This window comes from Diadema setosum, chromosome 16, assembly GCF_964275005.1.
Source record: "Diadema setosum chromosome 16, eeDiaSeto1, whole genome shotgun sequence".
Lineage (NCBI taxonomy): Eukaryota > Metazoa > Echinodermata > Echinoidea > Diadematoida > Diadematidae > Diadema > Diadema setosum.
Genome location: NC_092700.1, coordinates 27994772 through 28009946, shown reverse-complemented (window position 1 = coordinate 28009946; position 15175 = coordinate 27994772). Strand labels below are relative to the sequence as shown.

The 15175-nt window shown below is 38.8% G+C and overlaps 1 protein-coding gene across 1 annotated transcript in view; it reads right to left on the bottom strand.

The window, feature by feature from the left end:
* LOC140239476 (DENN domain-containing protein 3-like) overlaps positions 1-15175 on the bottom strand; it is a 77391-nt gene that overhangs the window by 15684 nt on the left and 46532 nt on the right. Inside the window, exons 11-19 of the mRNA XM_072319311.1 lie at positions 12393-12538; positions 6612-6661; positions 6061-6197; positions 4835-5010; positions 4032-4130; positions 3057-3237; positions 2524-2654; positions 2058-2278; positions 1220-1364 (exon numbers count right to left, since the gene is read on the bottom strand). Of these exons, the coding sequence (XP_072175412.1) occupies positions 1220-1364; positions 2058-2278; positions 2524-2654; positions 3057-3237; positions 4032-4130; positions 4835-5010; positions 6061-6197; positions 6612-6661; positions 12393-12538 (1286 nt within the window). The remainder of the gene's footprint in view (positions 1-1219; positions 1365-2057; positions 2279-2523; positions 2655-3056; positions 3238-4031; positions 4131-4834; positions 5011-6060; positions 6198-6611; positions 6662-12392; positions 12539-15175) is intronic.

Genomic DNA, 15175 nt, shown 5'->3' with positions numbered 1-15175 from the left:
GTATAGTACAATGTCTTCACAATGGGTGATGACAGTTTCACATAACTGGCAAAATATTGATATGACAGGTTTGTCAGAAATGTCTTGAATGTTCACTTTCCTCAAACTGGGTTTGCTATAATTGTCTACGAGTGCAGGTACACATATTTGGGGAATTGAGGATTTTTACTTGACTTCTGACCGACCCTGTTTGATGTTTATGCATTGAGTAATTTTCAAGGGATGAAGAAAGAGTGTAATTACAGTACAAAACAGATTTTTTTTTTTCATTTAAACCTGACCTTTGACCCTTAACCTTTGACCTTCTGGCTGGAAATTTCCCAGAGAATCTCTATTAGGTAATACATGTATACATTAAGTTTTAAAACTAATAATGCAAGCATTTCATATACTACGGTAGTATATGAGGGAAACAGTAAAATTTTGAAGAGTTGACCTTGACCTTTGACCCCCTGACTATTGGCCCATGACCCCTAAATTCCCTAGATAATCCCTGCCAGTCAGTACATGCATATGTACCAAGTTCCATGAAGATACATTGAACCATTTGCGAGAAAAGTGAAATTGTAACATTTTCACCTAACCTTTGACCTCTCTCTGGAGAATCTTTATGCAGTAGTACATGTCTACACTAAGTTTCAACAAAATACCTTCGGGCATTGCATAGATATGGGGGAAATAGCAACATTTTTAGCATTTGACCTTGACCTTTTGACCTTTGACCTCTTGCCAATGTCACTAAAATCTCCTCAACTAATTGCCCCATCATACATCATACTTGACCAAGTTTGGTGAAAGCTGCTTCATCCAGTTTTGAAATATCACATAAACAGATAAATTTTAGGATTTGACCTTGATCTTTGACCTTTGACCTCTGTCCGATTTCACTAAAAAACTAATCATGTAATTGTCCCATCATACATCATCCTCGGACAAAGTTTGGTGAAATTTACTCGATCCAGTCTTGAGTTATCGCGTAAACGGATACAATTTCATGACTTGACCTTGACCTTTGACCTTTGGCAGATTTCATCCAAAATCTAATCAAATAATTGCCCCATCATACTTTATACTTGGACCAAGTTTGGTAAAATTCCAGTCAATATTTCTCAAGTTATCGTGTAAACGAATGCGGACGTACGGACGGACGTACAACCCGAAAACATAATGCCTCCGGCACCACTTCGTGGCGGAGGCATAAAAATATGGGATGCCTTACTGCCCGGTGTGTAGACCATGGCCTCCACCGTTGTTTTCTGGGCCTCATTGCTCGACGGGTTGAACTTGTGGACCAGGGCGGAGCGGGTCTCGGGTGGGACCATGGCCATCCCCTCCTCCCGCAGCCTGGTGAAGTGGCACAGGTGCTGTGGTGGGCGGAACGTGAACGGAATGATAAAAGAGCAACCATGTTTTTGCACGAGGGTGCATCTCTGTTGCACTCTGGTCGCAAAGAACACAAAGCAATCAATCGAGAAGTCTTCTCGCAGATGCCATGAAAACCAATATGCCCTTGGGAGTTGGATTTGGGAATGAAGGACACATACATTGTATAAGATCATATTTTCTGGACTTTTATGGGTGTTTAACACTTCTCGAAAGCCTCCTATTGAATAAAGCAGTTTTACTCACACCTTGTTAATTGCTACAATGTAAGTCACATTTACCAGAATGGCGAGCATTTCAATATGGCAGGATACATCTGTACCTGTATGCCCTTCTGCCATACACAATGGCTTGCAGACCCAGTAAATTTGACACGACAAAAGGTGAAAGTGTGCAGTACTACTAATTTACCTAGATTTTTCACAATTTCACAGAAGAAAATCATTAGAAAATAAAGCTTCATGTGCAAACTGGATACTCCAGGAAAATAGTATTCTCATTTCTAATACATCAAAGTTTCTGAACATACATGATTTTATCATAACATTTTGGACCATGGTGTTCATCAACACTGTTTGATTGGATTCCCCCCCCCCCCCACCAATGTCACTATGTACCACACAACTTGTACAGCACAGCTACTTGTAGATTATCAACAATGATTTGTCTCCTACCCAAACCGCGCTGTCCAGGTGCTTGGCGTGCGTGGCATCCTCGTTCTCCGCACTGCGTATGACGGCATCGATCAGCTTCACGTTCCGGGCCGCCTGCTGAACGACCTGCGGGTCCTTTTGGGCCTCCGAGATCACCCTCCCCGCCCAGAGCTCCGTGATCAGTGTGAACCAGCAGTTGCGCTCCACCTTCAAATTGGCAACATAGGGGTTTGTGTTGGTTTCTGCAATTCAAAAGAAAAAAAAAATGTCATAAATAATTGAATGAAGATACATAGAAGTGGATGTTACTGAACGAGAGGTCGTAATTACAGAAAGAATATTTCAGGGAGAAACACATCAAGCTGGTGATTTTCAGACGACATTGGCCACACTGATCATCATTTTGGATCCCATTCTAAGGGCCCCCAGAGGTATCACTACCAGTTGTACAAACTACATGAACTACATGTACATGTATGATCCTTACTTGTGCTGTAGATGCGCAGCGCCTGGCAGCTGAGGAGGATGTTGAAGTACTCAAACTTTTCTAACTTCTCGATGTCCCGACAGCGTACGACCTCCCTGTACATGTTGCTACCCTCTGCCATGTAGAACAGCCTGGGATGAAAACACGTCAAGATCAACGTAAATTTGGGGATTTCACGCCAGTTGTGCTCCTGAAGTATTCAGACAGTTCACCTTCAAATTACGCTCTTTGAGATGTTCAAATTATGCTCTTTGAGATCAATTGCATTGCAGAAAGTTTTTTTTTTTTTTGGGAAGAATCATTTCATTCTAATGTGTGAACATCAAATAACAATAAACTTTTGCTGGAGATTGTAATTGCTGCAAATGACAAAAGATATTTTATATATATGTTGGACTGGCAAAAACCATGTAGTTACACAAATAAAGTCCCAAAGCCTTCACTCCTATCATAAAAGAAGAAAATATGAGAAAACGATGCAACCTTAACACAAAAAGAAAGAAAGAAAAAGAGCATTTTTTATCCCTCCTCACCTCTTCTCTGTGAGAACAAGCCTGCCCATGCCATCATCAGTACGGATCAGGGCAGACACCTTCAGCACACTCTCTGTGCTATCCAGGTATTCCTTGTAGATGTTGAGTGGGATGGATTTTGTCTCCTCTGTGCTCTCCTTCCAGGACTCATAGAAGTAGAGGAAAGTCTCTGCATCCAGGTCTGAGAAGGGAAAGGCAGGGGAAAGGTCAAAGGTCAAGTTACTCCATTGCCAGTGCCTTAACTGCCATCTCCATACCTGCCAACATTTCAAGATGAAATATCTTACTCGTGGATTGCAAAAATCTAATTTTACATGCAAACTGAAGTTAAAAATCTTACTTTCGGTCAAATCTTCAGAAAATACACATGAAAGGTATATCTAAATATTTTTTTAAAATCTGATTTCTCTGACAGAAAATCTGATTTTGCCATTTTTAATGTAAAAAAATCTTACTGAATCTGATAAAATCTTACTAGTTGGCAAGTATGCATCTCTTACCAAACAACTGAGATCATATCTACGGAAGTGTAAATCATGGTGAAAACATCTGGCCTGTTTGAGTTCTGAAGGTCACAATGATCATGTTCTATATTGACCTCCACATTAATTTGAGTGAATGGGACTGGATCATATCTTGGCATTTTATTTACGAAGGGCCACAGATTTAAGGACAATGATTCAAGAAGTGAGAAGTGAGACAACAACTGGGATATCTTCGTGACACAAAATGGTGTCAATAACAAATATGACATCATTAAAATGGGAAATTACGAAATTTCTTCTACAGGAGCTACAGGTAAAAATAACATAATATTGGAATATCAATGCATTGACAAAGAAATCAAAAGAAATTACCAATATAGATTTGGATTTACATGAAAGAAACTGTACTCTGAAAGGGTACCAACAGAAGACAGAGTATTTTGTTTGAAAAGATGAAGATAATGTCATGGCAAACTTAGAGAAAACTCACAACTTGAACCAGCTGAGAGGGCACTGAAAAGGCGATCGATTACGTCCAGATCTATGGCGATCTCCAAGTACTGCATCCAGTGAATGAATTCCCTCTGAGCTGCATGATGGGAGTAAAGCAAACAGGAGGTGAGAAAACAATGACAGCAAAATGGTAAAAGTGTGTGTGAAATAATTGTGTAACCTCACTTATTGAAGACTACATTGTACTGACTATCATCAAGCATGAAGTCCTGAGAGCATTTCATGAAACGTTTTGTTCAACAAATTTATTGGACAATTTGCTCTCGGCCATCCAGATGTAGGGATTTCAGTAGCTTATGACATTTTGTCAGAAAAAAGTATCTGACAAAAAGCTTCATGAAATGCCCTCCCCCCCCCCCCCCCCCCCCCCGATTAGATGGCTGTGAGGAAAAATAAATGATAACGATGACAACATTAACAAGAACTGCAGTACGACAGCCACTATGGCTGACAATCATGTTTCCAAGCATCATGCCACCACTAGCTTTTATACACGATAGAAGTTTGTTGACCTTCAGATCCTCAATCTCCTAGATTTCTTTCTTACTACCATTGTCTTGATCACCATGATATAACCACCATCATCATCACTATCATCATCACAATCATCACAATTACCTTCATCACCATCACCACCATCATCATCACCACTATCATCAACATCATCACCACTATCATCATCACCATCATGATCATTACCATCATCATCATCACCATCACCATCATCATCACCTCTCTCAGCATGACCAAGAGCAGTGGCAGTACAATCCCTCCACTCACCCAGCTCCCCGATACCGGCGAGGTCCTCCGGCTGAACGCTGGGCATGCTGGTGAACTGCGGAGTCAGTCGCCTCTGGCTGATCTTCCTTAGCATCTCGCCTCTCTTGAAGAAGTCCTTCTTCTGTAGCAGCTCCTTCTCCTCCAGACTCATGTTGTCCATCAATTGAGTGATGGTCCTTAGCGGGAGGGCAACATTGAAAGGAGATAGGAAGGTAAGAGATCCTGGGCAGCTCTTGACATTTATAAACATAAAAGTACGAAGGCAAGCACAGAGTCCAGGTTCTGGACTACTGATCACAAAAGCAGATGAATGGTGAATATTATCTATAAATTACAGAATACTCACTTATAGGTCACAAGGAATACAGCAAATATTTAACAATAAGAGGTGCAATTACACGATGAAATTGCTTATCAAATTTCTAGTAACTTCACATACATCATTAAATGTTGTTTGCATGCGCTTTAATAGTATCATACTAGACAAGGTGGAAAGCATGTGTCTGTGATGTGACTGCACTTTTTGTTTACAGCACTGAACTTCAGTGTCCTCAGGCAATGATAGATCCAAAGTCAGATACGTTATTTGTTTAGTCCAGATTTTCTGAGCATATCTCTCAAAATGCAAACAAAGGGAAACTGGCCAAAAATGTACATAATATAGATGAAAACTGAGCAAGGAAAATGGAATTCCATTTGTTCGTTCTTTCCATTTCATCAATTTTTCCAATCAGTTCCATTTTTTTTTTTACTCAGATACCTCAAAGTTACATAACTCAATTATTAAATCTCATAATCATTGTGAGTGGATTTTTATTTTTTAAAGCAGCAGAACTCAATAATACATTCTGTTATTGCTATATGGTAAAGATATCTTTGAAGCAACAGAATTTCACCATCCATCCTGCTGCCATTGTTATCAAAATTACAGAACTCCAACATCCATCTCATTATTTGTTGTTTTTCTCAAAGCTGTTGAACTACATAAGAGAAATCAAATAGTGTATGTTTATATGGCAGTTGCGGAATAGACGATGCAATGTACAGCACTGTCCTGAAACTAAATAGTTTGTATGAATGCAATACAAACGTAATCATTGTATTGTTTTGTATAATCCATTCTGTTAACATTGTGTGGCATGGATACATATACATTTTTAAAGCTAGAATTCCATTAATTTATCCATCCTGCTATCATTGTATAGCAAGGACAGGTGTCTACTCACTCTGAGGGAAGGATGGAGAGGTCTGTGGTGTGGAGGCTGTGGAAGTCATCCAGGGCTTTGAGGGGACTGCTGCATGCCACGTGGAACATTCCTCTCAGATAGAGGTAGGAAGCCTTCAGAGGGGGGTGCTTGCAGCTCTGTGGGAAATGAGAGAGCAAAAGCCTTTACACCAGTAATGATAAACATCAGTCATCATATTTATTATCACTGTCATCTTCATCATCATTTTCTTCCTCCTCATGACAGTCATCATTTTCATCATCATCATCACAATCACCACTGCTACTATCGATAGCATCAATTTAAGAATCACCGTTATCTTCTTCGTCTTATGTGCAGTTTAATTTGCAAATTTTTCGAGAGCCGAGATTTTCATGAAATGAAAATGCATGCCAAAGTTCTTGTCACGCTATATGCATTGAATGCCAGTGACAATTCGTGAAAATTTCAAGCTGCGAAAAAAGGCCGCTGGCTTCAATTTGCAACAATTTCATGCCACAAAAATGTCTTGCCCTACAGTACATCATGAAGTGGTGGGTACGTCTACTTACCTCAATGGAGTTGTCCAGCTGCTCGATGCATTTGGTGAAGAAGTGATGAGCTACGGGAGGATAGAGAGCGAAAGGGAACATTGAGAGGATGACACGAGGAATGGTTGATTGTGGCTGAACAGATGGTGGGACTGGTATCACATTCTACTTTTGGGAAGTCTTCAGACTTTCTAAACAATTTTAATAATCGGTTTCCTGTCTAAAATCTTTCCTCCTTCTTCCCCTTTCTTCCTCTTCTTTTTGTCTTCTTCTTCTTCTTCTCCTCCTTGTTCATCTTATTCTACTCATATTTCTCCAGCTACTCTTCCTTATTCTTCCTTTTTCTTCATTTGTTTTAGATGTTACATATTTATTTCAAATAGTCTTAACAAGATAAAGATCATTGGCCTTGAACTTCATCATGGACGCTTTCCCATCCATATTATTTGTGTTATACATCAACTGTACCATTTCCATGTGAATGTATGTTATCTACACTGTTATAACAATTGTGATTTTTGTTTCACTAAGTTACTAACATTAATCATGATAATGTTAGCACTTTTAGCAAAATGACAACAAATATGACAGACATATTCAACCAGATTATAAACCCATGAAAAAAGAGGAAGATGATTTGTGATTTTTTGTTTGTTGCTTTTTTTTGAAAGAGAGAGATGGAGCTGTGATAATTTGCTGAAATTACGCTTTTGAGCACTAGAAAAAAATGCAATATGGTTAGCATGTGATCATATCCAGAGAAATCAAAATGTCATAGGCACTTTTCCAAAACGTTGACCATTCAAATTTCACCTGTTGACTGTACAAATTGGTAAAGAATGGCATATTCAAATGTTTAACAATGACTATGTGCAATTGTGCCTCACAGTTTATCGACTTTTTTTTTAATCCTTTAGAAACCAGAAGTCTTCAGGCAAATTCAACCCCTATTCACTGAAGAAAGTCATTCGGCAAATTATTATTTTGAGGTGGCCACAAGCCAAAGGGTTGCAGGATGGCAGGATATTCAACAAATGAGAAAGAGCTCAAGGTGGAATCAGATTCCTTTTTTTTCTCATTTTCCTTGAAAAAAAATCTTTCTCTGCAAGCTTACAAATACATATGAAATGGCTTGCAAACTAAGGCTATTTCCATGGAGAATTATTACAAAATATTCTTGTTTATCTATTTATCTATTTATCTATCTATCTATCTATCTATCTATCTATCTATCTATCTATCTATCTGTTTGTTCATTTTGCAGACACCAGTTGTGAGAGAGCCAAAATCATTTCAACTCAATTGCTCAAAAAGGCATGGTCCTATCCCCTATTCCCCTCCCCCACCCAACCTACCCCCCCCCCCCCCAAAAAAAAAAAAATGATAAAATCATTGATAGAGCAAATACAACTATGAAATCTAATGCAGTGACATTTAAGAGCTATGTAAGTGTTTGAATGATTTGAGAATACAATTCTGAAAAATATAAGACAGAATAAAATAAGATAAATAAATTGCTCATGTTTAAGAAAACAACATAAACAACTTGAACTTGAAAATAGTTTTGCCTTCAACGCATCTTATCATATCAATCCCTTCTGTGGCAAAGTAAATTTACTGTACCACTTCAAGATGCCTGATAGGGCCAATCCTGTGAAATGTGAATGAGGCACACACACTGCACAATGGGCCCCGATTCACACCAGAAATTTAAACCACACAGTAAACAAACACTGACACATCTGATCATTGCTCACGGCTTAAGCATGAACATGGGACGCTGGTACCCATGAGTTAGCATGAACTTTGCACTCTGAACAGTGAACTAGCTACTGCTGGTACAACTGGGCTTATGAAGAGGATGAAAGAAGGCAATATGACATCTAACAGTTAATTCAAATGCACTTGCACACACACACACACACACACACTCATGAAATACTATCATGTGTTAGGAAAGGCACAAAAGTATGCGATTGTGAATCATTTGAAATCTCCAAGAAGGAATGTATTGGCACTTTTCAAGCATGATAAACTGATGCGATGACTTCTTGTTTGTTTGTTCTTTTGCTGCCAATGATGTAAGAGCTGTGACTGATGATTTTTGCGGTTTTTAAACCGCCACACTTTTCTGACTTTCACAATAAGTTTTAAAAACAAAATAGATGTTACAGAGGTTTTTTGTTTTTATTGTTACTCTCTTTGATAAGATCATGCAATTGATCTGTATCATTATGAGCACAGATCAAGCACACGATCCCATTAGTACTAAGTGTAACAGTGAAAACAAAACACCTCGGTAATTATGCTCTCTTTGCAAGAAAGCAGTTCCCTATGTTCACAAAAATAGACAATTTCTGCAGATATTATGTCCACTGGTGATGATTCCATGGTAGCACACTTCCCAGATTCTAATGAATGCTCTATTGATGAAAGCTTGCATTGAAAAAAAAAACAACAACCCTGATTTGTATCATGATCTACATATAAAAGCTGAAAATATGATAGTGGATTGTCTTGCATAATGTTTGCCACATTTGTGATGATAACTATTTCTGCATGGACTGATGAACATGTTGCAACTGTTGCTTGAATGAAAGGTTTTTTTTCAGAAAGTTGACAAGATTGACACACCTCTTCTACCATCTGGGAACTCAAGGTAAAAAGGGGTGAAGGTCTTATCCTTAACACCTGTGGTAGTGGGCAAGAATATCATTAGACGTATAACACTAAACTGTACTATTGTACAACATCCTATCAAATCAATGCGTTTGCTCAAATTTCACAGGAGAGGATAAAAAATATGGAATGATACTGATCTATCCAATACAAATAATGCACAGGTGAGAGTGCATTAGCAGAGACACAAGGTATTCAAAGGTTTTCTCATACAATGAGTGTTACATGCACGAGGCACACAATGTTGCGTAACATTAAAGCCCGTCACACACTATACAACTCACAACTATATGACTGACAGACTTTGGATCTGAAATAAACAAGCGTGTTTATTCTGAGGCTATTGTGATTTTATTTCGGATTCAAAGTCTGCCAGTTGTAAGGTCGTGAGTCGTATAGTATGCGGCGGGCTTAAGAAGACCCGAGAGTTTGCTGCATCTCAGTTAACAGCATAGATCTTAAACCTGTGCATTATTTGTTTTATAGAATAGGTTTACGAACTATGACATCAGCTGGTAAAACGTTGTGTTCCATTACAATGGAGCTGCTCTTTGATCGCCCGTGCCCACGACCCTATAAACCAATTCAAAAGCAATTGTTTGGGTTCATGCTGCGCGCTTACACAGAGCAATTCGTAATCTGCCAGGAGATAGCACGCAGTGCAATTATAAGTGCTTCTTTGCTGAACTATGTTTTTTATCCTCCCGTGCATTAGTAAAAAAAAATAATAATGAAAAAGAGGAAAAAAAAATATATATATACATGACTCATTTCAGAGCTCCTGACTGACTTCATTCTTAACCCCATTTCCTAAAACTTAACAATGAATGCATTTTTGACAAATTATCAACATGTGGCTGGCTATTGGTGTAAATGCTGAATCATAAATTTCAACAATCGATGCATTTGAACAGCTTTGCTCACAGAAGGAAGGTTGAAATTAGCCAGGTGCCAGAATTTACAGCTGTGATTTAGAAATTGTCTGCAATAAGTAACTGCATGGAAGAAATATGCATATGATTTTTCAATGAACTAAATCAATAGAAAGTCATCTCTTCTTAGTACAGTTAAACCTCTCATATCCGGAGAAGTCGGGACCGGGGCTCATCCGGATAAGGGATTTGGCCGGATACGGGAGACTCAATGCTTTATACATGTACATATACATACACATGTACTGATGTAGCCCATTGTAGTACCACATGTAGTAATGTGTATACTGCAACCTTTTCATTGTTACATTTGGGGATGTTTGGGGATGTTAAAATGTGCTGAGGGTAAGCAATTTGGAAGGAAATTTGATGTAATGTATGTTAATCATGTTGGAAGTAATATGTAATTCATGTGTGTTTGTGTAGGAGTTCTCAAGGAGTTGGGCAAAATCACGGCGAGATTGCGTCCGGATAATAGAGAGATCCGGATAAAGGGAGGCCGGATAATAGAGGTTCAACTGTACTTCATTGGTACAATCAGCTATGTGTCTTTTTTTTTTTTTTTTTAATGCTATCGCAGAAGTAGACTGTCTCATTGTGGCCAGAGAATATGATGTCCCCAGTTAGGCCTACAGTAGGTCAAGACACTACCATAAGATGAAGTGTGCAGTCCAATCACAGGTGCCATATGGATGGTCATGAATATTCAGTAATAATATGGGCAGCGCCCTTGTAGGCAGTTTCAGCAGCAAAGAGAAGAGATTTTTTGTTTTGAAGTGAGTGATTTGGAGGCAATTCTTGAGGTGTTACGATGACCATTTTCCAAAAAAAACAAAAAAATGGTTCATCAAAAAAAAAAAACTATAAAACTTTTTGGGTATTGACAAATCCTTGCATTTAAGATTTTGGGCATGGTCCATCATGACATAACAGAAATATAGATAAATATTTGGAGAAATGGTACATCCTTTTTGGAAAAGCAGAGCAGACAGATATGACGTGGGTATCATATAAATATATGGAAAAACTAATATATCGTAATTGATAGTATGAGTTATTTGAGAAATGATGAAAGAGTTCCATCTATTATCACACATGATGCTTATCACTCATCGTGTAGTGCAGAATGTTGGAGCAAATGAATTCAGAATTTTTATTTCCTTTTTTTTTTAAATCCAGGCGATGTCAGAGACAAATATATGTCTGCTTATCTCGACAGGTAACATGAGGGAAGAAAGGCAAAGAGAAGATGAGTTTTTGTGCACAGAAATCTTCAAGATTCCGACCGACCTTGCTCGGCGTCGGGAAATTCAACCGACAGCTCTTCTCTGACCTTATCACTGCCTGCAGGTGGTTAAACAGACTAATGAATTAACCCACTGAAGACGAGTCCCGAGAATACTCGGGCAGGTGTCTATGGGAAATGCGTGTTGTAGCAAAATCAGTCCGTCCTCAATGGGTTAAACAAAGAGCTGGAGACTCCAACCAGAAGCATCTCTCAAACTGTCGATTCTCCCACCTGAACCACTGGGTAGACTGGAGACTCTAAACGTCCCTTGCAGCTAGGCGGGGTCCACGGCTGGGTCCAGGGCCCGCTCAAGGCCCTCGAGACTTACCAGTCGTGCGGGAGAAAATACATCTTATAAGAAATACAGCTTGAGTGGAAGAGCTCAAACTCAAGCAAGAGAGAGGGAGATTTTGTGAAAATGGCCTCAAAGTGGGGAAATCTCTCACCAAAAGAGGGAGAGTTGAAATCTCTGAAAGAGCTACTGCCATCTGCAGCCATATACACTCTGAAAGGTACATCAACAATTTTCTAATTCCATGCATCTACGCCTGTCAGGGATCCCTCTCCACCTTCAACAAATACAATACGGTTTCATAATACAGTCCATTAATTATAAACTGTCATATCACTCCTGTATTCTGAGTTATGATGCACTGATCACTCACACTAGCCTATTTTATCTGTCATTTTGAGCATATACAAATTGTCAAAACAGAAAAATTTTGATTGGCACTAAACTTGAGTAAAATCCAACCAAGATTTGATTTAGAGTAATTTGTGGCCTTTTTACAAAGACAAAGAAATTTCTATCAAAAGAGAATACACGGTAATGAACATGGAAAAGAGGTACTAAATGGATAGTGACTGATATGTCTCTCTGGCTCAAACAAGACGACACCTTACCCGATGTGTAGGGCATGTGGAATGGGGGCAGCATGAACTGGGCATAGTCGGCAGAACTCTGACCCGCCTCGCTGAGGCTACGGGCTGCAGACACACGTCGACGCCTGGGATCGGGACATACCTGTCCAGCACTGGGCTTACGGAGTCTGCAACACAGAAACAAGCATTTGTAGTTTGTTATTCACAAAATGTACAGGCCGACCTCCACAAAAAAATTAAATGGGCGGACAGAAAGAATAACTCCCATTAAAGGGTGTGTACAGTTCTGGTCGAGGTGAGGATTTAGCTTTTAATGTTTTGCGAGATATTCAGAAACCACTCTATGAGATATCAAAGAACATGCAATTCTAAGGGGTATCAAAAGTTTATTTGATGAAAATCGGTTTTGAAATGGCTGAGATATCCAAAAACAAGGTGAAACAAAGAGACCCTAATAAAAGGCGTGGCCTGTCGCCTTTTATTATTATCACTTTTCTGGATATCTCAGCCATTTGAAAACCAATTTTCATCAAATAAATGTTGAATCCTTCTTAAGATTACATGCTCTTTCATATTTCATAACAAGTTTCTCATTATCTCACTTAGGAATGTTCAAAACATGAATCCTTACCTCAACCAGTACTGTACAGTCCCTTTAAAATTAGACTTCAAATAATAAAGTTATAGAATTTCGAGTTCTAACATTAACCCATTGAGAATGGACTAATTTTGCTACAACAAGCATTTCCCATAGACACCTGTCAGAGTATACTCAGGACTCGTCCTCAACGGGTTAAAAGATTAGAGACCCTATAGCGTGGGGGACTCACGGAGTGAGAAGGCTGGCCTGGCACAGATGTATTTGGGAATCCCCGCAAAGAATTGTGTACAGATTTCATCACTGATCTCTGTGTAAGTGCACACAAACTGCTCAAGAATCTCTACTGGAATCAACCGTTACCAATCCTCAAACAGTTCTACACATTTTGATTTTGATACATTTCTTGACGAGTGTACACTTCAATGTACATATTCACTGACAGGCACTATTCAAGGACAAGTTCACCTCCATTATTAGGATTGAGAGAATGTAGCAATATTAGTAGAACACATCATTGAAAGTTTGAGGAAAATCGGACAATCCGTTCAAAAGTTATGAATTTTTGAATTTTTTGTGCAGTCACCGCTGGATGAGAAGACTACTGCAGTGTATGATGTCACATGCGAACAAAAATATAAGGAAAATATAAAGAGAATTTCACAAAAATTCATCTTTTGAAAAAAGTACACATTCCCTTGACTCGTTACTGACATATGTTATGGGTAATAATTATTCCCACTGCCTTTAGAAAGAGGCAAGTCAAGTGCTCTTTTATTATGCGAAAAAAGTGAAAATATTTTGAATTTTTTTTTACATTTTCTTTATACTGTTGTACTCATATGACATCACGAGCCTTAGTAGTCTCCTCATCCAGCGGTTCCAACACAAAAATTTTAAAAATTCATAACTTTTAAACGGATTATCCAATTTTCCTCAAACTTTCACTGATGTGTTCCACAAATATTGCTGCATTCTCTCAAGCCTTATGTTTATGAAGGTGAACTTGTCCTTTAACATTCAAATGAACAAAATGCTGCCACGAAGGTAAAGAGTGGAGGCCTGGCACGGATATATTTCAGAATCCCTACAGCGAATTGTGTACAGCTTTATCACTGATCTTTATACAAGTACACACACAGCCAAAGAATGTCAACTAGTGTTTTAAAACCGCTACAAGTATATGCTTCAGGTGACATGACATTTGCTCCTGCAACAATTGCTCTGGTCATATGTTCTCCAAGGACTTAGGGTTAGGGTAAGGTCTAGGGTTGTGATAGGTAGGGTTGTGATAGGGTTTGAAGTCTAGTTTGATGTGAGGATTAGCATTAGGGTAAGGGTTATGATTGTGGGTAGAAATTATGATTGGCTTCAATAGCAGGCAGACATTCTGTGGGAGCGACTGTCACAGAAAATGTCATGGAACCATGCTTCTATGCACATATTCGCTGACAGGCTGGGGTCTTCAAATGTACCCAAGTAGGCAGCGAATGAAGATTGATTCAACTGAGCCACCATGTTTCCCCATGCTACTGGGTCTTTGACATTCAAATGCACAAAATGGTGGCATAAAGGTACACAGTGCACTGCTGATATACAATTTTGTAGAGAACCCTGATATAGCAAGCTGTTGTTTCTCCCCGGCATCTAACTTTGTATCTTACTGTATTTTTCACAAGCCCATGGGCCTGTTTCATAGTGAGCTACAATTGATCTCACACTCCATTTACTGAGCGTAACTCAGTGAATCTAGCGTAAGATCACTGATCATAACATTCTGTTTCATATAGATACTTCCACTTGATTTACAGTGTAAGGCACAGGCTTGATAACAGATAGAGAGTAACTTTTTGTAATCGCATCTATTGTAAGATCAATCTTACCATCAATCCATATGAAAGTGGCCCCTGATATGATAAAATTGTGATATTGCAAAAACTGTTCGCGTGTCTGCAGGGAGTTGTGTCACAATGGCACTCCACCATATCACTCTACGTCCTCTAAAGGCACAGTTTACCATTGGGAGTAGTGATTTCAAAAATGTTCAAATTATCACGTTTGATGCATGTGTGTTTGTCAGTAGTTGTATCACAAAACATCCCACCATTTAAAGATTTCGCATTAAAGCCTAAAATATAAGGAGATATCGATATTTTTCTCATTAAACCATAACTGTAGATTGTTTATTCTAGAAACAATTCTATTT